The following is a 25,660-nucleotide window of genomic DNA, read 5'->3' on the forward strand; positions in this document are numbered from 1 at the left end:
ACCTAGAAATAAAACATGTTTCAAATCTTTCCGATGGACCCGAGTCCGGTCGAAAAATTTGTTCGTCTGTATGCTAGTTCAACGGACTAAAACCGACGCTAGGGCAGCTATTGGCTACTGGCTATCAACTTCCTTATTTTAGTCTCGTCATACGTCATCACGTACGAATCTGTCTTTGGACTTTGGTGTGATCATGTGTAGGCAAGTCCGTTCGGAAGTCCGCCGAAAGTCTGTCGGATAGACCGTCGGACCAGTCCAGACGAAAAGTCTGCTCGTGTGTACGAGGCATTAGCCACATTGCTGAAAACTCTTGAACATACAGAAAATCATTATATTGGGCAAAAATCTGTGAAACTAATTAAGCTATATTTCAGGAGAGTGGCTGCCTTAGAAGCCAGACAGAATCAACAAAAAGTGATGCAGGTGTGGCCCGGAATGCCACCTGGAGGAACGAATCTGAAGTATGATGGTTTGTCTGCAGAAGACAGAGCAATTGCTGAACGCCTTGAGAAACTCAAGCAAGAAACTAAACCTAGTGAGTCGAAATGTCTGAACTAAATAAAAAGCTGCTTAGATGTAACCTACAGCTACATTTGCCATTAGAATTTAGTTTACAGAACCAAATACAAATATATATCACCCTTTTTGTTCATATTTTCTGAGTAGTTAGGAGCTGTGAACCTGAGGCTGATCTCCATGTTTTATTGAATATTAAATAGTTTGTTGGGACCAAGCTGGTCCACAGGAACTGTTTACTTTGCTAACGCATGCAATGGCTGTCAGCACTGTATGTAGCCTTAACTACATACAGTTTACAGTGCTGTGTTCCGCTTGTGGGACAGGTACTTCCCGCCCAGCTCCAGGAACTAAATCAAGTCAGTCCGAGAGCTGCTCAGCCATTTAGCTTTGTATTTTATGAATGAATACAAAGTCTCCTCTGACAGAGGCGCCATGCATACAGAATATATTGTAGAGTATTCTTCATAAGCTGATCCTTTGCATGCTAAATATTTCAACAACACTAAGCCATAAAGCAGATCCTTACCCAAAAAGTAATTTTACTCTGGCTGGAAGAGAAATATGAGTATGGGTGTGCCTCATGTGACATAGGATGACCATACCAGGCACAACGTTTAGAGGAGATATGACTTATTGCAATGCCATTTGTGATTCTTAGCTGAATATTGAAATCACTGTCCTGAAACAAGCATGTAACCAGTAAAATGTGATTTTACGACATAAAGCCCTGGAACTGCACCTTCTATATCGGTACTCCAGGTATAATCTGTATTGCATACTTCTCCGCTTGGGCCAATGTAATCATGCGTATCGAAAACCTGATGGTCCTCTGGGCAAACTGCTAATCACTTTCCTACTACAGTGATCACCGCAATCGCCCAAGCCATATGCAAGTGGCTTCTCTTCTTGCATGCTTGGCCAGGTGAACATTGTGAGGTCCCTGCCCCTCTTATCTACTTGATTCAATCAAAGATAGCCCTGTATTCATTAAAAAAAAAAATACAAGATGTTCTGTGAATGGTGCAGTGTAGCGTGAGCAGCTGTTATGCCCTGTACACACGGTCAGATTTTCCGACGGAAAATGTTCGATGGGAGCCTTTTTGTCGGAAATTCTGACCGTGTGTAGGCTCCATCAGGCAGTTTTCATCGGAATTTCTGTCGTACAAAATTTGAGATCAGGTTCTCAAATTTTCCGACAACAAAATCCGTACGCGTAAATTCCGATCTTGTGTACACAATTCTGACGCACAAAGTGCCACGCATGCTCAGAATAAATTACGAGGCGGAAGCGCTCGGTCTGGCATTCGTCACGCTGCAATTTTTAAAATAGTTTAATGCAGCACATTCTCTTCTTTAGAATGCTAGAAGAATGAAGTTGTTTTGCTGCTCATATTCACACAGTTCTCACAAACTGATTTCTTTATTGTTTCTCGTGATCTCATGAATAATATTAATTTTGTTTTTTGTCACATCTCCATAAATGTTTGTTTTTTTTTTTTTTTTTTTTTTTATCAAGATCTGCATTTTTTTATTTTTCTAGTGCTCTCCATAATATTATTTCTCATTTTGTGTGTCAAGGTACCACAACATCATTATCTTGTATTTTTTTACCTCAAGGAGGTTGGTTGGTGTCCCTTGTTAATTTGACATTGTATGTACCTGCCTACTCACAAACAAACTGTCCTTTTTGAAGTAAAACACATAGCCAAGTATTTGTGAAAAAGAAATAGCCATTTATTCTGGGTCATAAAAAAATAAAGAGGAAGGCAACGCTGGAGAAACTGCTGAAATTTGAGAAGCCTTTGTACCCCAGGGCAGACATCAATAATTTTACAGTCAAAATTGGTGGCCTGAGGAGTCCATATAATAGTGAGCACAATCCGGTCCAGGACTACAAGAGATCAGGAACAGCAGCAGATGACATATCTGTCCCCAGGCTGTGGTCATACAACAGCCTGCTTCTTTTGTCAGACCAGACTGAACCAGGGCCATCACTCTCTTGTCTTCCTTAGATGCTTCCTTCCAGGCTGTGGCTCTTTGTTGGAGTTGTGGCAGGAGGTGGAGGAGGAGGACCATGGTTGAACTCACAAACGTGGCTTTGGCTTGTGAGTTCGCCCTTCAACCCCTTATTTGGGGCTTGTAAGATAACTTCCTCACATAAGAGGCGGTGGCCTTCCTCCATTTCCAGCATTTTGTAGGCTGTCATGTAGGCATAGTCCTCTTGAACACTGGGGGGTTTCTAAAGGCTGCAGTAGCCTCAGAAATAGGCCAATTGCTGCTTCCTTCAGGTTACTCCTCTTCCTCCCACTTACCCCTGCCACCTCCTGGCTGAGACTTTCCTCTGTATGAAAAAGGGACATAGTTTTAGTTTTTTGGTTCATCAATTGCACACAATTTTCAGCTCATGACTGTTGCAAATTGAATGTTAATAAATAGAAAAGACTATCATTCTGACCCCAGCATTTTTCATTCTTGTCCCAATCATTTGTGGCCACTAGTGTCTATTGATATGTAAAACACTTTATAAAATCAGAAATTGGTTATCAAAACTAACATATATTTAACATCATTAATTTGACAAACAGAAATATTTTGAAGAATGCTATACCTGACTCAAGCTGGGCTCCTCCACATGTTGGTGCCTGGAAGGCCCAGGTTGGTCATCGGAAGCCTCAGCTGGGGGAAAGGAAGCCTTGGAGGAAAAACTGGAGAGTGATGACCTGGGTTCAGTCTGTTCTGCCAGAAAATGCAGTGTGTCATAGTACCACAGCCTGGGTACATAAATGTCATCTGCTGCAGCTCCTGATCTCAGGGAATCCTCGACCTTCTTGCGCTCCCTATTATAAGTGTTCCTCATGCCACCAATTAGGGCCTTCAAATAGGGGATGTCTGCCGTGGAGATCACCGGCTTCACAAATTCCAGCAATTGATCCAGCGCTGCCTTCCTCTTTGGTTTATTGTTATAAAACGGGTGGTTTACCTGCCACAGACAGGGCAGCTCCCTGTACATATCAGTGAATATGGGGATAAAGTCCTCATCATTGAATAGATCCATTTTCTCTGCAAGAGACAACACAAGACAAACCCTAATGTCAGGCGAAACTCTCCTAATCTTCACCCAATATAGTCCTCAATCTATAAGCAGTATAGGCCACTTAAAATTGTACCTTTGTACAATTTTGTATCGTCGCTTCCATTACTTCGTCCTCCGCTCGCAGATGGTACGTACGATGCACGCGTGTTATGCTTTCTATACACTGCGCATGCGTGAAACTCCGCCCGCCCCTGACGTTCTTTGTAGTCTATTCCCCGCCCCTTCTCTTTCAGCACAGTGGGAGAAAACATGGCGGAGAGACAACAGGTGCATGTAGAGGAGAGCAGCAACGACGAAAGGCCGGAGCCCCAAACCTCACGATCCTGGAGGAGATTGAAGGCCTCAAATATGTCCTTTGTAGAGATGGTGGACATCCTGAAAAGGGCCGACTATGACGGGAAGCATGGACCTTACCCAAACCCAAATGTGAGAAAGGCCAAGATCGTGCCAAAGTTGTGAAGAGTCTGCAGAGGAATTTTGTGGTATGGCGATCCAAGGATCAACTGAGGAAACGCTGGTCAGACCTCAAATTGAGGGAGCAGGCTCAGTACAGAAGAATCAAGAGAGCGCTGCAAAAAAGTAAGTATTTTGTTGTGTGTTCCTATTCTTCTTAATGTTCGTGATGCCCCATGTGCTTTTTTTTACTGTTGTACATTTTTTTTTTTTTACTTTGATGTTCATGGGCACAGTAATCGGTTGTAGGAAACATCGTTTGTTCGCCCCGCTTTAAGATGTTTTTGACAGATACAGGTTAACTACATTTGTTCATGCCTATTTGTGTTAAAATAAGTTTGTTGTCTAGATGGGTTTGTAAGGAGAGGACACTCAGCAGCTGTTTACACATTTGGATGCAGGAGCACTAGTGTGGGACACCAGAACAAACTTTTTAGGGTGTCCCACACAGGTGCTCCATTGGATACTATAGGGGTGTCTCCATGTGTGATACAAAAAAAGGGAAGTATTCCAGCTTTAGAAAGGAAATAAAATGTTCTTCAGCTTGGAATTCTACTAAAACAATTGTACAACACTTCCAAGCAGTGTTTCATATTCCTATTTCTGCCCTCCAATATCTGTGTGCTAAGTATACCTATTTTTTATTCACATAGGGGAGAAAAGACTCGGGACATCTGAGGACATCAGGGACACCCCACCTGCTAAAGAAGGGGAAATCCCCACACCACAAGCAGAGGATGTGGAGGGAGAGGTTTATGAAGTGGGGGAAATTGTCACCACAACAGGTGAGTCTCTCAGACCACAGCTTCAGGTAAGAGATCTATGCCTGCATGTTTATAATATAGGGTGTTTTTGTTTTTTTTTTCTTTTAGGTGATGTGGATGTTGTGGAAGAAGAATCTCTTTTCAGCAGTGAAAGTGCCCAGATCCTCATCTGGGAGATAATGGGGTGCAATCGTAATTTAGAAAATATAAAGGAAAACATCAATGATGTTCAAAATAGAAGAACATCATTGATGTTTTAGGCAGAAAATAACAAAATTGTACCATTTTATTGTGTATTTTTGAATTTAAAAAAAAGTTGTAAAGTATTTGAAAAGCCAAATTTTGAAGATGCACACAGTGTGTCAACATGTGCTATCTGCCTTCAGGGGATATCAATGTACGTGTTTTGTGGGTGCAACCCCTTCCTCCCAACTCGATTAGGTGAGAGGAAGGGTTTGCACCCCCAAAACACGTCCATTGATCCCCCAGGATGGGAGCTAGCACTTGTTGACATTAAGCATGGGATCAGGAGGGAAATCCCCATTTTTGACTCTCAATTTGTGTGCATCTTCAAATTTTGGCTTTTACAGAGGTGACCACCCCATCTGATGAAGGCAATATCAACACATTTTGGACATACTAATGTCTGATATTGCCTTCACTTTATCAAAGTTGAACTTTGTAAGTTCCTGAGTTGTGTATGTTATACTTTGAAACATGCCTGTTTAACCAAAAAAAGGATCTTTTACAATGTGAAACAAATATATACACCAAAGATGTTGGTTTGTTCAAAAACCCTTTTCTAACACACATGTGAATGTGCTTTGAGTAAAATGTTTTTTACTCAACAATGTGTGGCTTCTTCTTTCAATGCTTACTATCAATTTTTGTAGTAAGTTGGTGTTTACAGTGACAATGGGGGGTTATTTACTAAAAGCAAATCCACTTTGCACTACAAGTGCAGTTTCAGTGCCGTTTCATGTGCACTTTTAAGTGTTGGAGTGCAAAGTGGATTTGCCTTTAGTAAATAACTCCCACAGTGCTTTCTAATTTGCCACAATCACGCCATTTTCATGACTCCACAAAATTCATTCATGGTGCTGAAAATGATGAATATTTTTTGTCAGTAATACATTACATACATTAACAACAAAAACAAGGTTTGTGTAGCAGACCCACAACATAATAATAGTTCGCTGAAGAAGAGATTGTCACCTTATGTATCAAATAATGTATAATTATAATGTAATGTGTCAAATAAATTACATTTGCACTATTGAAGAAAATGTTCAAAAAGAAAAGAGAACCTAGGAGACAGCTAAAAGAAACCCAGGCAGTAAATCAAAGGAAATCTTCTTTCAGTTTAAGTTTAAAAATTGTTGATAAAATGTTTCTTAAACCGTTTCTGGCATATCAATGGTCCCCCTACCCGCAAAGTACTTAACATACTTCTGTCTTACTTCGCGGGCGCTTTGGGGGGGGCAAGCCAGGACGGCCAGCTTCAAGCGCCGTCTGGGTTTCTTCTTGAAGTCTGGCCTCAGGCACAACTGAGGCCACATAGTTCATTGAATTTCTCCTTTTAAATAGTTGTGTAGAATGCAGCATGCAAGGATTATCTGGTTAACTTTAGGCGTAAGGAATAGGTGGAACCGGCTGGCCATTATCCTGAAAACGTTCTCCACCACTCTTCTGGCTCTGGCCAGACGGTAGATATAAACCCTCTGGTCCGGGGTGAGGGTCCTCATGGCTTCAAAACGGTCGGCTGGTCAGAACGAACTAACAGAAAGCCCTGAAAAACAGAAAGGCCGGAGCTGAAAATCAGAAACGAGCAGACAAGAACGCACTGAAAAACAAATACGTAATAGAAATACAAACCCACAAGCACAAACCGAAGAGCAGTAACGATCGGAAAAGCAGGAGGCTGAAAAGCACAAATCGTCTGTCACCAAACTTCTACTAACACGAGATTAGCGGAAGGAGCCCAAAGGGTGGCGCTCTTGGTATTGAACTCCCTCTAGTGCCGTCGTACGTGTTGTACGTCACCGCATTCTTGACGTTCGCAATTTCCGACCAACTTTGTGTGACCGTTTGTATGCAAGACAAGTTTGAGCCAACATCCGTTGGAAAAAAAACATGGATTTTGTTGTCGGAATGTCCAATCGTGTGTACGGGGCATTAGAAGCTCGTCATGGGCAGTGGAATCAGAGTAAGTCATTTCAGTAAAGGAGTGGAGCCTGTACAACTGTGAAAATAAAGTTAAAGCCAGACTTCAGCTTTTAAAGAAGTCACCAATATTTAATAGTCAATTCTAATAGTCACCAATAGAAGTCTCCCATATTTCGTCTCCTACATGTTACCATTAAGCATTTATTATACCTTGCAGAGTACTAAGGTTTTCCTGTGTTCTTAAAAGCCTCTGTGCAAGCTGGTATATTATTGAATTAATTTTGCTATGTACAGTATGTGCTGCATTCACCCATCTGCTGAGTTTGAGTCAGGATCTAGCAGCACACATATTCTGTGATGGATAGGCAGGTATCTTATTGCCCATTGTGCTTGGTGAGACATCTGGCGATTTATAATTGGCTGCAGGATGACCATAGCTAAGCTTATACATTTGGGAACAAAGTGTGTGGGAGATATCTGCCCATCCTCATGCTCATTCTATAACAAGCACTTCCAATCACATGCAGTGCTCGTTAATGCCTCATTAAAGTAAATTACACCCTGATAATAGCAATAAAAGTTCAAAATCATAAGCACTGCTTGCTTTTATTGAACCATCTGTGACCACCTTTATACTACATATACAGTATACATCTCCTATAGGAGCTCATGTACATGGAATTTTGTTTGCGTCTATGGTACTTTTTTTTTAAGAACCAATGTGTATACTAAAACAGGTCAGAAGCAGCATTATGTAACTCCAACTTGCTGCAGCTCATGAGCAGCTTGAAGCAAATTAAAGCATATTAAGCAACTGTGTGTGTGACCCCCATTGCTTGATGTAGGTCTCATTCTTTTATGTAGAAACCGTTGCCTCAATGGCAGAAATAGAATCCAGGGTGCAAGCTCTACAGAAAGACACACAAGGCCGTGTTCCATCATTACAGGAAATGGAAGACCGACTTGCAATATTGCAGGGGAGGACTCCTCCTTCCACAACGACTAAGCCGGTATTTATTGTAATGTTTCCTTTAATGCTATCAATTAAAACAGACCAATCTTGAAAATTTAAAAACCCCGTAGGTAATACTATGAGCGGGTAAAGCTGATTGACATCAGTTTTTTCTAAACTTCTTAACTATGTAACAATATGTAGTTCTGCAACCTAGGTGACTAAATTGAATTGTGTAGCTCATACAGTAAAACAATACAAGTGAAAAAATAAAAATAAAAGAATCCAAATCTTATAATAGCAATAATGAATAATGTAAGTCATAAACATTGAAGTGAAATGTCACAAAATATGAGGCAACAAACATAAAAAAAAAAAAATGAAGTGATCCCAAAATATGCAAAAAAAATATTCACTCATATGAATATTATAATTGCAAAAATTAAAAAATTAAAAAAATTTTGGAAAATAAAGTCCCAGATTATTGTGACAATAGATGAAAAATGTCCATGCAAGTGAAACAACTGAACGCCGTGAAGAGAAAAGTAGAGGCCCTTTCTCCAAACAGGTTATGCACCCAGAGTGAGTATGTAGTCTCCTTACCCGCAGGAATGACCGCAATGGCGGTCTCACCAAGCTCAGGGAATTGGGTCTCCCAAAAACCTATACAGATGTCCCGATCAGCTGGGTCCTTATCACTCAGACATAAAAGAAAATTGCGCCCATAGTGCAGTATGTACTAAAATAATTTATTAAGATCAAGCAAGATTGCACTTACAGGATAAAGCTGATGTTAGCGCATTGTGTTAACAAAGATAGCGGCGTCTCCTCGAGCTTCCTCCGCCTGCTGGTTGCTGTATCATCGGTTTGATCATTTGCATGGACATTTTTCATCTATTGTCACAATAATCTGGGACTTTATTTTCCGATTTTTTTTTTTTTTTTTTTGCAATTATAATATTCATATGAGTGAATTTTTTTTTTTTTTTTTTTTTTGCATATTTTGGGATCACTTTTTTTTTTATGTTTGTTGCCTCATATTTTGTGACATTTCACTTCAATGTTTATGACTTACATTATTCATTATTGCTATTATAAAATTTGATTCTTTTATTTTTTCACTTGTATTGTTTTACTGGATTGCTTTTGTCATTTTCCCTGTTTTGATATTTAGGGACTTTGCCTTAGTTTTCCACATACACTTTTCACCACTACCGAATGTGAATTCATTTAGTTTTTTTGTCATTTTCCCTGTTTTGAGGTATAGGGGCTCTGCCTTAGTTTTCCACTTATACTTTTCATCACTATTGAATGTTAATTCATTTAGTTTTTTCCTCTCACTTTTTGATCAATACATTAAGCGCCGCACCCACCCCATGTTTTTCACTGATTTGAGTTTTTTGTATTTAGGACTTCTGGTGCCGGCAGCTTCATATATTCATTTATTTTTTTATCTTTTTTATTTTCACATATTTTATTTTCAAGCACAGTGTTAACCATTCGGTTTTTTCACCATTATACAGTACCTTTTGATGGGAAATGCCATCTGTAAAATTCTACTATCTTTTGTCTACCTTCTTTCTATATGTATGGCAAGACTCCTGACACTATATTTATTATGTGTCCAGATTCAAATTATTGCTCATGTAAAAAGGGTGATTTACTATATACAGTGGGTATAGAAAAATATCACAACCCTGTAAAATAATCATATTTTGTTGCTTTGCAGCCTGAAATGAAAACGGGCACAGTTTGTGTTTTTATCCAGCTGTATTTACTCAGTGCAACTTATAACATCCAAGTGAAAGCATTAACACCAACATGTCAGTTGGAAAAAGGATCACCCCTTATGTCAGTATTTTGTTGGACCACATTTTGCTTTAATTACAGCCTTTAGTCTGTTGGGATATGCCTCCACTAACTTTGCACATCTAGATTTTGCAATATTTGCCCACTCTTCCTTGCAGAACTGCACAAGTTCAGTTAGATTTGAAGGTGACCGTTTGTGGACTGTAGTCTTCAAGTTATTCCACAGATTTTCAATGGGGTTTAAGTCTAGGCTCTGATTAAACCATGCAAGGACATTCATATTTAGGTACTAGTTTAGCCATGTTTAACAGAAAATATGATGCCAGCCCATCTAGGTTTTTGACGAATCAAAGTAGTTACGAGGCAGTATTATTAGGCATGTATCATTGCTATGTGACCAGGGTCATCTTTATTGATTGTTGGTCCTTTGATCTTCTGTAGCCCACCTTCATCAATCATCCTGGCAGCCATGGCCCTCTTTGAAGCTTGCTTGCAGAGTGCTATTGAAGGATTTCAATCTTACCACACCAGTTGGTCTGGAGCCAAGCTTTTGTTTAGCATCCTTGCTAGGGGCATAAATCGACACACTGCTGGGTCAACTTTCAACTTAAGTCACTTGGTTGTATCAACCAGAAAGAAACTCTCGAAATACGATATTAAAACATGTTGCCTTCCTACATATGTCGCTTTTTGCCTCAAGGGCGCATATCACCCTTCTTCAGACACCGCTTCTATGGAACAGTCCATAACTTTCTTAACGTGTTGCGCTTCCCAGCATTTGCTTCAGAAACGGCTCCTATGGAACAATCCATAACTGTCTTTACGTGTTGTGCTTCCCAACATGTGTCAATTTGCCACTGAGGGACACACCACCATCATTCTTCAGCGACCGCTTCCATATCACCATTCTGTGTCTTCTCCTTTCCGGTATCTTCACGACCGGGTGCAATACAGGCAAGGGGTGTCCATTCACTCACCATTCACCAGCACACACTCAGAGCAACATATTAACCAGCTTTCTGATACAGAGTCTCGAGGAGGGCATTACTCACCCATATTACTAACAAAATACACATATGTCACACTATACTATCACATAAATCAACCTTGCTCACAATGGCCTTTCCTACCGCAATTTTGGTACGTCAGCGGTATTTCAGGGCTCAGAATTGGCAGCAAAGCCTCTAACTTGTACGAAGAAACCTTACTGTCTATTTGTCCCTCAACTTGCATAGATAAATGGGAGACCCTTCTATATAAATATCGAGTGCAACACATATAAACCTGAAACAATGACAAACCTACAAAATTCCATCCCTGCACCTGGATTTCAGAGACCATGCACCTCTATCTTTGGGTTCAAGGAACACACTAATTCCATGACTAACATTACATCTCGATCCTTTAGGACAAAGAAACAAACTTGTCTTTGTCCCAAATAATAATACCCATGTGCTTCCTTCCCAGCAATGATCTCTCCATTCAGAACAGAGTGAAATATCTTTCTAACGTTTCTTGTTCACCGCCGTATATTGACCTGGCATACAAAGGGCATCATGGTCATGCCTCCGACAGAGGGAAATATCAACCTGCTTCCATCCTCCCTGATCACACGTGGGTAATTTAGCCTCAACTACAACAAGGTAGAATACCCAGTCAGTAAGCCCATTGATGCCACCAAATATACAGACCGAGTCTGCACTTCTGTATATGGGATCAATTAGGCAGCATAACACCTTTCACAATCCAAACTAGCACAGCCCATCCAGGCATTCAACCACCACTTTGACGTAGTGTAAGCGACATGTTTTGGCAAAGTCTTACTGAGCTGTGCTGCTAACTCAAAAGGCCACTGTGGCCCCTTATGCATTGACTAAACAACCAGCTTGTTAGTTGATACCTCCGCCTGCCCCTGCTTGCATGCCAGAGCCCATGACAGATTTCTGTCCTGTACCATCACACTCTCTACCAACCTCTCAACATGGTTGACAAAATCCTGACCCACTTTAACCTGGGTATTTATGTGACTTTGTTGAATGTTAATAAGGATGCCACCAATCTCTCTCTGAGTAACAAAGCCCCGCTTGCTCTCTGAAGCTATGGCTGAGAGTTTGTTCCTCAGGGTACTGATGTCCACTCCATTAACAACACTCATCCGAGCTCCTATTCCCTGCAATATAGTGCTGAATACATCCCTCCTCTTTTGGTTACTTCTCAGAAATAAGCTTCCTGAATGAACCTCATTTTGTGTCCGCAAATCTCTGGGAGTAAGCCACTGGTATAATGTCCGCACTTGATACCGTGTATGCTCAGCACATATAGGGTAATAGGTTTTTATCAACCACTGTGAGATGTTGAAGCGCCATGTGGTGAAGGCATACTTTACCCTGGTAGCCAGCGTTTGTTCCCCTTTCACTAATGGAGTATGCTTCTGTATGTAGTCACCGGCATTACCTGTGAGACATAAACCAGGCGTATTTCCCACCCATCCAGTTCTGGTGTCCCAATTGTCCAGTAACCAAGAACCTCTCTGTAGGACTGCTAAGATTGAGACACCACCCCTGCAAGGAAATTTTCCCCCCAATGATGTGTCACCTGGCACCCTCTAGTCTGGCCAATGGACACCTTACTATGCATAAATGCCAGCCTCCTGGGTACCTGCACCATATTATTTCAGTTATGTCAATACATGTCACACATTAAAAACATGATTTCCTTCTTTCAATTCCTCCCTCCAAATAAAACACATTTTACATTTCTTGTTCTGAAGGATTGGATAGGTTATATTCCTTCCCCAACCTCCAACCCATTGCACTCGTATTCACAGTACGTTTGCATCCATAAATGACAGAGACTCCGGTAAAATGTTTCACAAGTCTTGTTGATGGGCACGGTCTTTCAGATTCAGCATTAGCGCTAAATTGTCCATAAGAAAAAGAAACCTTATATTGCAAGTATTAATCGGAATCTTTGTCCCTTCTCCCCTGACTGTTTGTCAGAACAAATTTGCGGTGTGGTATGGCACAGACAAACTGCCAACCAGATGAACATCTTTCATCTCTGTTACAGAGACCTCTCCAATCACGCTCCACCAGGACTCTGGAAGTGAAAAACAAGAGCAAAATCAAATTCTTATCCACAATATCTACTCGCTTGCTATGTTTACTTATAGTTCTTTCCTTGGAACCCAGGAACTTGGTATTCCTGGCTTCTGCAACTCTAAACAAATGATCAAAACCATGATTTTTTTTAGGATGAACCCACTCTAAAATGGATCCCCATGGTAAGAACCAAAATAAAAATGAATGTTGCTTCTCAAAAATTCTTAATCTAAACGCTAAAAAAACAATGCATTTATCTGTACCTTAAGACCTATGCACAAACTCCCCTTTCAGGTGGACAAAGCCTAAACACTTTGGAACTTTTTCCACCTGAATGAAAATAAAAACAAAGAAAAAACTACAATAACTCCAGCGGCTAAAATGGCTTTCTACCAACTCTTGTCTTAAACAAAGTGTATTCAGCTGCTAATTGAGGGCATAACCAATGACCCCCCTTTCAGGTGGACCAAACCTAACAATTTTTCCACATGAACAAAACAAAAATAAAATAAATGAAAAATTAAAAAAAAATAAAAAAACAGAGGCTTATCCTAAAAATATTTAAAAACATATCAAAGTCCTCTATAATATTCCAAACATGAAGGGAAAATCTCTGAAACTCACATCTAAACCTTATTCATAGCTAAGAAACATTAACCAGAAGATTCTTACCATCCATGCAGCTCACTAAAGGCTGCTAACATTGTTTCCCCCAGTGCTATATTTGAATGAACATGCGGCTACCTCTATTTTGAGTTTATGAAGCTGTTCTACATAGTGACGCCTTTCCTGCCTGAACTGACTATTTTCAGTTTGTAGTCTCCGCATTTGGGTCTTAAAAGGGACATGGGTTTGGTTACAATGGCCTCTATGCCTTGGATTGCTACCCCATCTCGCAGAATAAACTTTATAATGCCTTAGTGTAGTTTTAGGGTAGTGCGATTTCCTCTGAATACTATTAGCCACCAAACTGTACCTAGCGATGTGACCCCCCCCGCCCCCCCCCCCCCCTTTTTACAAACAAAGCATTTGAGAGTTGGTCTCCTTCTCTGAGCATATGGCGATGGAGACTCACATTGCTGCATAACATTACTATGATTTGGAGTCAACAGACTTTACACTTTCATTTTCTGTCTGGGGAGTAATCACTAGCAATGGACTCATCAGAAGTCTCCACTCTTACTATTCTTGAAAAGATCAGGCTCGCTTTCCATTTCAACGCCTGAATCAATTTTCAAGCGTAGTTACCGCACTTTTATTTAAATACTCCTCATTCATATCTCCAACGTTGATTCCCATCATAGCAACATCACTTGCAGCAACACTAGCATGTCTCAATAACTCATTAAATTGGTACGTTAAAGCATTTTCTGCCAGTGTTGAAATTAACACAGGCATGTCTCCTAAGAAAATCTTCAATGACCTCCATTGATGTGTGCTAAGTTCACACTGAATCTTGTTTAACCAGTCTATACAACAGCTGCTTGCACATATGCACACATACACAAACACCTAGATAAAGCTGTTTAAAAGCTAACTTTTACCTGTAGTCCCACACCAGGAGACATGCACACTCTTAATCAATGCCTTACTATCTCCTTATTACTACTGATTTTAGCCCTCTTCAATTTGCAGGCTACATCAGTTACCCAAGGGTGATCAGCTGCTCACTTGCCGGCACACTTGACCGGCTACACAGGCCTAAAACAATTTGCATTAGCAATACCATAAATGTTAACACATACACATATACCAACCAAAAATCTCACCAGGTTTTGCGCATCTGCTTCACTGATTAAATATTTCATATAACTTTCAGGACCACTCAAGCAGGGCTTCAGAGTTCACGAACCAGCGCAAATCTTGTCCACAGTAGAGAAGGCTTTCAATTCTGGGTCTAGTTGATTTCTTAGCTTATAGGGACTCAAGACAACAATACATTAGGGTTTGGATTCTGTGCAGAAATAAATTCCACACGCCTTCTGGGATGAAAATTGAAATAAATATTTAAACTAATATTGTCCGGGTGGTGGATGAATTCCCTCTATTTATTCCATATACGTATTAACTTGTCTATTCCCATAGTTAGCTAGTCTATTAACCTCCCTGGCGGTATGATTATTTCGGATTTTAGGTGCTGAAAGCGGTACCATTATTTTGCATGGAAATTTGGCGTTTTATATTGTAGGTCTTTAAATCTTAACAATAACACACTTAAATCTGTCCAAACCAGAGTCTAGTAGATATCCCGGGTATGATAAAGTTTGAAACACAAAAACATAAATTATAATATAATAAATAAAAATAAATAATTAAAAAAAAAAAAAAATAGTAATAAAATAAATTTCCCCACAATTCACTATCACTATCACTATCGCTCAATTCTGCAAGTGTTCTAATTTACTATCGCTGTTTTCTAGATGGTCTAAAGCCACTTTTGACGTAAAGGGACACTTTTTGGTTGCTATGGACAATCTCCAGTTTCCAGGCAGAAAGAACAGTATATATCATATAAAACTGCATGCAGGGCATGGGCCAAAGCACTGGGGACAAAAGGGATGTGAAATCATTTCATACAGTACTGTAATCTGTAAGATTACAGTACTGTATGTGTTATGATTTTTACTTTTTTTTAATTTGCCGCCAGGCTCCGCCCCCGTGCGTCGCGCCGCTCGCAGGGAACGGAGCCTGGCACAGAGAGGCTTCGGAGAAGGACGGAGCCCTCGGACACTGCGGGGGACATCGCAGGATCCCGGGGACAAGGTAAGTAACGCCGCCCCAGGATCCTGCAATGCGATCCCGAGTGTGGCTCGGGGGTTACTGCTAATGGTACTGAATTTTAACCCCGAGCCACATTCGGGAAAACCGCCAGGGAGGCTACAACTCTGATAGTGTTACTGTTGATAGTACAATAACATAAGGTTGGCTATGAAAATAAACACACTGCTTAGTCAAACAACGTCTTATTTATTTCCCAAGAAAATAGGAAATGCTAACATAAAAACACTAAGGGAAACTATTACAGAGTATATAAAATACAAAAACATCAATAATACTTATCGTAAGGCAGTCTTCTAGATATTGCCTAGTCATCTGGGCTCAAAATGGCAAGAGAGCCAAGAGCGATAACGGGACAATTTCCCTTCTGTGTGCACTTTTAAACTCCAATCATACACCGCCAAGACCCAACCCTATTGCCAGCCCATCTAGGTTTTTGACGAATCAAAGTAGTTACAAGGCAGTGTCCAGCCTGCTGTATTGGCCTCTAGGGGCAGCATTCGTCCATGTATCATCGCTATGTGACTTCACATGTGACTTCAGTGATTGTTGGTCCTTTTGATCTTCTGTAGCCCACCTTCATCAATCATCCTGGCAGCCATGGATGGCCCTCTTTGAAGCTTGCTTGTAGAGTGCTAATCAAGGAATTCAATCTGATCACACCAGTTGGTCAGAAGCCAAGCTTTTGTTCAGCATTCTTGCTGGGAGCATGAATCCGATACCCTGCTGGATCAACTTTCAACTTAAGTCACCTGGTTGTATCAGAAACTCTCGAAATATGATATTAAGCCATGTTGCCTTTCAACAGGTTTAATGTGGAAAAAATGTAAAATAATGCATTTGGGTGGCAAAAATATGAATACAATCTACTCACTGGGGGGAGAACCTCTGGGGGAATAAAGGATGTAAAATGACCTGGAGGTCTTAGTAGATAGGCTCAGCAATGGCATGCAATGCCAAGTTGCTGCTAACAAAGCAAACAGAATATGACATATAATCACACACATAGGTTGGACTTGTGTCTTTTTTCAACCTCACCAACTATGTAAATATGTAATATTGGCATGCATTAAAAAGGGGATTAACTCAAGAGATAAAGCGATAATGCTCCCAGTCTACAAGACTCTGATCCGGCCTCACCTGGAGTATGCTGTCCAGTCCTGGGCACCAGTCCTTGGGAAGGATGTACTGGAAATGGAGCAAGTACTGCAAGCCAATAAAGGGACCTTAGGTATGAAGAAAGGTTACAAGCACTGAATCTATTCTCTCTGGAGAAGAGACGCTTGAGAGGGGATATGATTTAAATTTACAAATGCCATACTGGTGACCCCACAATAGGGATAAAACTTTTCCACGAAAGGGAGTTTAATAAGACACGTGGCCACTCATCAAAATTAGAAGAAAAGAGGTTTAACCTTAAACTGCGTAGAGGGTTCCTTAATGTAAGTGCGGCAAGGATGTGGAATTCCCTTCCACAGGCGGTGGTTTCAGCGGGGAGCATCGATAGTTTAAAACAACTATTAGATAAGCACCTGAAGGACCGCAACATACAGGGATATACAATGCAATACTGACATATAATCACACACATAGGTTGGACTTGATGGACTTTTGTCTTTTTTCAACCTCACCTACTATGTAACTATACAATCCATTTTGTAGCTTCATCAACCACCGGACAGGAGAACTCAGACTGAAAAAGTGGATGATCTAATAATTCAGCTGAGAGACGAGGCCGCTATTGATCAGCAGTGGAATCCAGATGCTCAATCTCAAGGTAAAATAATTATTTGCCTTTTTATATCAATGCTTTGATATGTCTGTAGTAGGAAAATGTAATACTCTATACATCAGAATTTTCAGTACTGCATTTGAATAAGCAGCAATCTTAAGAAAAGGATGGGGTAAATGGCGCTACCCTAGACTGGAGAGGGGTGTCCCAATCCCTTAATATATAACAATAGTGCACCACCCAAAAACTGGTGTGCTCTAGTAGTGATAGTGTTATTTGTTAGAATCACATATACCACCGTATAATGTGATACAAAGTGCAATGATACACACACCAAAAAAACCTTTCGCTGGAACATCGATTAGATAAATAATCCTAAATGTCCAAAAAATAATTAAAGTCCATCTGTGAAAAAGTAGCACCAATAAAACAAAAATAAATGTGTATATACTGTAATTAAAAATATGAGCTTTCTTAAAAATATATCTGTGTGTGTGTGTGTGTGTGTGTGTGTGTGTGTGTGTGAAAAACAACAGTTCATCAATATGTGTATTGTCAAACGTTATATATATATAATAATAGTCCCAAACAAGTGGTATGCAAAGTTGCTGTAAAAATTGCCAGGAACTCCAAAGTGACCAAGTACTCAGCAGATCAGGTGACTCTTGTGCTCCCCCCTTACGGGTCCCCACTCACCAGCTCCTGTTACCTCTGCAGGGGTGATTGGCATATGTGGATAACCATGGATGATGTCCCTTGGTGGCTCCTCCAGCTGATTCACCAGTACTTGGCGTAATGTCCCTTAATGGCTCCTCCAGCCAGTGGCGTCTCCAGCTTTCATATTTAGGGGGGCACATGGGGGACAGGGACAAAAGTAGGGGGGCCAGCTATAAAAATGTGTGTGTGTGTGTGTGTGTGTGTGTGTGTGTGTGTGTGTGTATGTATGTGTATGTATATGTATATATATATATATATATATATATATATATATATATATATATATATATATATATATATATATATATATATATATATATATATATATATATATATATATATATATATATATATATATATATATATATATATATATGTATATATATATATATGTATGTATGTGTATGTGTGTGTATATATATATATATATATATATATATATACACATCATACAGTGCCTTGAAAAAGTATTCACACCCCTTGAAATGTCCCTTTGTCATGTTACAACCAAAAACATAAATGTATTTTATTGGAATTTTATGTGATAGACCAACACAAAGTGGCACATAATTGTGAAGTGGAAGGAAAATGATAAATTGTTTTCAAAATTTGCACCTGGGACGGATCCTATATCTGGCATCCCTCCCCCAGGTGGACAGGCAGCTCACCGTATGTCGACGTCAAGTGATGTTAGGGTAGTATACTGGCAGATTGGGGTGACATAGTGCCAGGTTAGGGTGATATACAATAGTGCCAGGTTAGGTGATAGTGTCAAGTTAGGTGATGTATAATAGTGCCAGGTTAGGTGATATACAATAGTGCCTGGTTAGGTGGTTGCGGCAGGCTAGGTGGCAGTGCCAAGTTAGGTGGTAGTGCCAGGTTAAGTGATAGTGCCAGGTTAGGTAATAGTGCCAGGTTAGGGTGGTAGTGTCAGGTTAGGGTGGTAATGCCAGGTTAGGTAATAGTGGCAGGTAGGGTGGTACTGCCAGGTTAGGTGATAGTGCCAGGTTAGGGTGGTAGTGCCAGGTTAGGTAATAGTGCCAGGTTAGGGTGGTAGTGCCAGGTTAGGTAATAGTGCCAAGTTAGGTGGTAGTGCCAGGTTAGGTGATATAAAATAGTGCCAGGTTAGGTGGTAGTGGTAGGCTAGGTTGCAGTGCCAGGTCGGGTGGCAGTGCCAGGTTAGGTAATAGCGCAAGGCTAGGTAATAGTGCCAGGTTAGGTAATAGTGTCAGGTAGGGTGGTAGTGCCAGGTTAGGTAATAGTGCCAGGTTAGGGTGGTAGTGCCAGGTTATGTTGTAGTGCCAGGTTAGGGTTGTAGTGCCAGGTTAGGGTGGTAGTGCCAGGTTAGGTAATAGTGCCAGGTTAGGGTGGTAGTGCCAGGTTAGATAAAAGTGCCAGGTTAGGTAATAGTGCCAGGTAAGGTGATATTCAATAGTGCCAGGTTAGGTGGTAGTGCAAGTTTAGATGATATAAAATAGTGCCAGGTTAGGTGGTAGTGGCAGGCTAGGTGGCAGTGCCAGGTTAGGGTGGTAGTGCCAGGTTAGGTAATAGTGTCAGGTAGGGTGGTAGTGCCAGGTTAGGTAATAGTGTCAGGTAGGGTGGTAGTGCCAGGTTAGGTAATAGTGCCAGGTTAGGGTGGTAGTGCCAGGTTAGGTAATAGTGTCAGGTAGGGTGGTAGTGCAGGTTAGGTGACTACTAACTCTGAGGTGGAGCATCTTATTACTGTTGTGTGGGTGGGATGTGTACTGCACCAATCATATGGGATGAATAGAGAAGGAGAGTAAGCAGGGATTGGCGCAGTACACATCCCACCCACACAAGCAACAGCAATGGTATGATGCTCCACCTCGGGGTTCTTCCTTAAGCCCTGAAAAAAATGGGGGGCGGGGGGGGGGGGGAGATGGGAATGAGAACCATGGGGTGGGGGAGGAGGAGGAAGGGGGGAGTGAAGGTGGGTATGAGATGGGGGATGGGTAGAGGAGAACTGGAATGAAAGAGGAGGATCCTGGTTTGTATAGGGATAAAAAGGAGGAGGATTTGTGCTGGCATGAGGGAAGGGTGGGGTGGGTTTGGCAAATAGATGGGTGTCAAGGGGACTGGGGAGGGATGGGCATGGGGAATACCGTCTAAAAGTAAATGGGCTGTCTGGCTGGGAGGGGGAGAGGGACAGATTTCCATTACCTAGTAAAGAGTGTTGGGGGTGTGCAGGGTGGGGGATTCCTGCCATTTGCAGTGTTTGTAGATCCTAGGACACATACCTGCATGAAGATGAAGTGTCTGCAGAGGAGAAGATAGGGGAAAGAAGGCTGAGGGGAGTGGGGGAAAGTGTTAGGAAAAGAATTCGGCCGGCTGGGGAAGAGGCTGTAAATCAGCAGGGCTGCGAGATATCGGCAAACGGGCAGGGAGAAGGGAGCAAGGGTTAACAACGATCTGAGAGGCAGTGTGACAGGCAGAGATAGATCTGTGTGCCGGACGGGATAGCAGTGGCTGAGGTGGGGAGGAAGATGCCGGGGAGGGAGAAAGCACTGAAGACAGCTGAGAGACAGGTAACAGAACTCACCTGTAGTGTAGCAAGAGATGGTCAAAGTGAGGGGAACTGTTGCCACTGCTAGAATACTGCTGGGAGGAAACTTCTAGGGCCCTCCATGCCCCAAGGACCCCTGGGCAGTTCGCAGAAGAGCCTGTGTGTTAAGACAGCCCTAAGAAGGGGCTCCTCCCCCACTCTGTGTCCTGACAGATCCATCTGTTTTGTGGCAGAGGAAAACGGGCAGTGCTGTGGGGATGCCCGGACAGGGAGGCAGATCGGTGCGCTGTGACAGTCACAGAAAGATGCCGTGTGTGTCTCTCCCTCCTGTCAGCTTTCAGCTATTGGATTAATTGGGGGGGCACATGGGGGGGCCCAGTAGGATGTTGGGGGGGGGTCAGGGCCCCCTGTGGCCCCAGGCTAGTGACGCCTCCGCCTCCAGCCGATCCACCAAACCAAGATATCCAAAACTATCTCCTATTCCGCAATTCCCAGTCACGATTCCAGAGAATATTCAGTGAAATCCCAGGGATAGATCCTCATGGGGAAGAAATAGGGCTCCCATAGTGTAGTAAAGGGTAATTTATTAAAAAAATCAGAATAAAAAACAAAAAAAAAACAAACTTCCCAACAAGTGGTTAAAACACCCTTAACTGCTACAGTCTATGGTCGATACAATGTATGCAGGGGCCAACTCACAGCATGTGCTCCAACTGCGTTCCAGGCTCCCTTCTACCGTAAGTGACGTGAGTGCGTGGCTCCGCTCCATTTTCAGCAATCTTTTCTGCTCCCCTTTTTTTTTTTTTGGAATACAGTGGGCTGTGAAGGTAACAGGCTAAATTTAAAAGATAAGTATGGGCTTTAAAAAAACAAAGAAGTAATTCTGACCTAGATGGCTGTAGAACTGATCCCAGCTGCAGCTGTCCCCCGCCGCCTCTAAGACAGTGAGCGATAAAAAAACGTTGATCACTTAGTTCTCGGTCTTCATCTTGCAGAGAGCTGGTGACTCACCGGCGCCCTGCTCTCCCCACCAGCGCTCACTGGAGTTCTGGGCTGTGGAGGGGGTGAGAGTGGCTGGAGCAGGCTCTCAGTGCCTCACTGAGAGCCTAAGCCAACTGCCAGTCGAGGCATTTGGGTGGATCTCAACCATACAGTCAGGAACTATACTGTCTATACTCCTCCTTTAGGCCCATTTCACACTTGTGCAACTTGTACTGCGACTTGGGAGTGCACAAATGTCACAAATGTAAAGTCCTACCACATGATTTCCAATGATAACCATTCATATCTGTGCGATTTCAAGTCACGCCAACTTCAAAGTAGTCCCTGCACTACTTTGGTCTGACTTTGATGTGAGTTGAGGTCCATAGACCTCAAGTTTACACAGGCATTCCCTGAAATCGTGCCAAAATTGCACCCGCAAAATTGCTGCAAAATTGTGCGACTTTTAAGTTAAGGAATTGTGTACATACAGAAACGATCGAATAAAATCATCATAATATACTGTGTGTGTGTGTGTGTGTGTGTGTGTGTGTGTATGTGTATATATATATATATATATATATATATATATATAATGTCAGTACATTGATCAGATAGAATATTTTTGTTGTCTTAATGACTTTCATAACGGTAACAACTATTATGAAACAAGGAGCAGGAAAAAAGGAAAGAAATAGCTGTGTAACGACATGTTACGTGAATTAAAAAAAATAAACTTTTCTATTGTGTACTTTCCTGTCTTCCCACCCCCCCCGCTGAAATAATTTAGTAATAATTATGCAATCCCCTGTCTTTCATAATACTAAGTGCCCTGTACATATGTCTTATTAAAAAGATGCTGTGCTGTACCTGATTTCCTAGTGCTGCTTGGTGCTCACGTCACCGGCCCGCTCTCTCCTCCTCCCGACTGACGTCAGCAGAAGATTCTTGGCCCCTCTCGCTCTAGCTCTCGGATCGGGAGAGGGGAGAGACAGCTGGTCACGTGAGCGCTATAAAATCAGGTCTAGGACAGCATCTTTTTAATAAGGCACATATACAGGGCAACTAGTATTCTGAAAGACACGGGATTGCGTGATAGATGCTAAGCGGGTTTACAACCACTTTAAGGCTGAGGAGGTTAGTATATATCCACTGGAGAACCACTGTTTATATTGCATAAAACAGAAGTAATCTCAGATTTTTTTTGAAGCATTAATGTCCAAGTCCTCAAATATACTCAAAAGTCACCACTTTGGTTACTAAATGTTAGGGATATTGAAGTGGATGGAGATAAAAGCGGTAATTTGGTATTTTGGATGCCTGATTGGACCTGCCCTTTTACCAAATATATCCTGGCAAGTACCCGGGTCACCTGGATTTGCATTTCTAGCAACAGTTACCATCAAGGATCCCCACTTTACAAGCTCGATTGACTCAGTGGGTGTATGCCCATCTGTGTCCAATCTTTGTGGTAAGCCTCCTATAAGAGCAGTGGTGGATCTTCTATCAACACTCCATTTTCAATTTCACACTTTTTGGTGCAACACATTTTTTTTTAACTTCACTTTCATACGGACTCAGTTTATTCAATTAAGAACACCAAGTATATGTGTGCCACAATTTTTTGTGTCACCTCTATATGGACACAGTTTATATAATTTTAGAATGTCAACCATATGTTATCACATGTTTATGGATTTTATGCACTGACTAACATTACTTGTTGTATCATATGAAATAGTATTATTAACTACCTTCACATTCTTTAGCACTGCACTTTTCTATACCGCATTTTTTCTTACAAGATTAGATCACTTGTTGTGTTAGGTGCTTATCTACCTGTTCATAGGACAGCGTGATATTTACACATTTTTTTCAGTCACATAAGGCAGTCCTGCCTGGCGGGGAGGGGACGTGATCTTTCTCTTTTGTGTTTTGAATTTCACTTACTGAAACAAATAGGATGTGTTTTGTTTTTTTTCCTACTTAAAATCTGAAAATATCTTGTCTGTTCTAGGATTGCACTGATACCAGCGAGTACAAGTGCCGATACTTTCAAGTACTCGCCGATACCGCTAATCACTAATGTGCAGCACTGATGAGGCGTGGACTGTCAGTAGTTTTTTTATTTTTTTAAATTTTATTTTTTTTAGAATTCTTTCTTTTATTTGGAGGGGGGGGGGGGGTGGACAGTGTGGGTGTTATTATTATTATTATTATTATTATTATTTATTTATTTATTGTACAATTTTACGCTTAAATATTTATTTATTACAATGTTTCCCTTTTTTTTTTTTTTTGTTTTGTGGGGGGTTTGGTGAGATATCAGGGGTCTAAACAGATCCCTGACCTCTCCCCTTTGAGACAGGGGAATGGATTGAGGACACAGATTCCCCAGTTTCTTTCTCTGCAGCCTCAGCTGCACTGAAGATGAATGGATAGGAGACAGCCGCTCCTGTTCATTCATAAACTAAAGCATTGTAAACACAGGTTACGATGCTCAGTTATGAATGGACAGAGTCAGTGATCACTGACTCTGTCCATTCGGAGAAGGGAGGAGCCGGTAAATGACACATATACCGGCTCCTTCCTCCGCTCTCCATCCTGACAGTTCCTGGACAGGGAAGGGTAGAGGAGCACAGGGGGGAACCGGGGGAGTACACGAAGGACATTGGGGGGCACCAGAGGAACAAAGGGAGGAGCGCAAGGAGGAGAACACGGGGAGCACCGGAGGGGCAAAGGGGGGAGCCCATGAAAAACGGCAATGGGGGGTGGGGGGACCAGAGGAGCACAGGGAGGAGGACACGGGGAACCGGAGGAGGACATGGAGGGGGGCTGGAGGAGTATACAGGGGGACAGTCAGGGATGATCGGTGGGGAGAGTTACAATCACTGATCTCCCTGTGTGGCTTTCAATAAAGCAGCTGAAAGCCGTGGGGGAAGAGGAGGAGAAGCAGCTGTCAGATGCTTTATTAAATTCTATACAGGGAGATTGATGATTGTAACCCCCCCCCCCCCCCCCCCCCCAACGCCGCATAGATCATCCCTGACTGCCCAGGTATTGGATCAAGCATCAGAGCATTTGCATAAGTTGTAATGCTTTGAGTATATCTATTAAGTTCTTGTGGTAAAACCAAGGAAGCTTAGACTTCTGAAGTGTATCAATGCTTTACTAAACAGGGAAAAATCTGCACATACAAACTGTAGGATGCACAATACAGCACAACTTTTAGCTTACAAAATATGCCTACAAATATAAGCATGTACAATATGTACACATTACGTAAACTAAACAATTACACAACTTATGGGTCAAGATGTCCTTCATAGTTCCTTGCTCAGAGTCCAACTCACAAAAGCGTCTCCAAAGTTATCCAGCTTCCAGCAGCCATGTCTTCCTCTGTCCTTCCAAACACATCTCTGTTGTCCAAACACATGTTTCCCAAGGCTTCATAGGAAACACCTTCTTCCTCCAGAACTTTAAAGGGAGGCACCTCCCTATCATACCTCAGTTTTTGTGTTTCCTCCGGCCTGGAGGGAACATCTTTGGGAGGGGAGTCAAGATCTCTTGGGTGCTCCTGAGGGACGGGGCTTCCTTCTCTTTTTTTCCTCCACTAGAGACCCGTTATCCTCCTGTCCTACCCAGGCATCTGCAGCAGTAGTAATCAGGCTCCTCTTCCCCTCCTGGTGCTCGGAGAGAGCCGTAGATTCGGTGGCCTGCACAGACCCAGGAAGCGGCCGCCGCCATGTTTTCCGGCGGTCGCGCCGGAAGTGACAGAGCAGGTCACCAAGTCGGCGAAAACGTAATTTCCGGTATGGACGCAGTGGGCAGGAGGGAGGACAGGAGCTGGTGCCTATTTACACTTCCGGCCCAGTGCAGAGGCATTATGGGAGTCCAGGAGGGGACGTGTGGAAAGCTGCATACCTGCTATGGAAGAGTCGGCATCTGCAGCAGTGGGGACAGGCACCAGCAAGGCTCAGGTAGGAGGTAGCGGTTAAAGTCTACCTTTTTCTCTTACCTTTTGGTTTTGGGGTCTCTCCTTTTTTCTCCCCCTAGTGGCAAGGGGCCTG

At 42.0% G+C, this 25,660-nt stretch overlaps 1 protein-coding gene across 1 annotated transcript in view; it reads left to right on the top strand.

Annotated features, from left to right (window-relative positions):
* ZFYVE19 (zinc finger FYVE-type containing 19) overlaps window positions 1–25,660 on the top strand; it is a 63,344-nt gene that overhangs the window by 18,481 nt on the left and 19,203 nt on the right. Inside the window, exons 5-7 of the mRNA XM_073609411.1 lie at window positions 375–535; window positions 7,861–8,006; window positions 17,299–17,413. Of these exons, the coding sequence (XP_073465512.1) occupies window positions 375–535; window positions 7,861–8,006; window positions 17,299–17,413 (422 nt within the window). The remainder of the gene's footprint in view (window positions 1–374; window positions 536–7,860; window positions 8,007–17,298; window positions 17,414–25,660) is intronic.

Source organism: Aquarana catesbeiana, linkage group LG13 (assembly GCF_042186555.1).
Source record: "Aquarana catesbeiana isolate 2022-GZ linkage group LG13, ASM4218655v1, whole genome shotgun sequence".
NCBI lineage: Eukaryota > Metazoa > Chordata > Amphibia > Anura > Ranidae > Aquarana > Aquarana catesbeiana.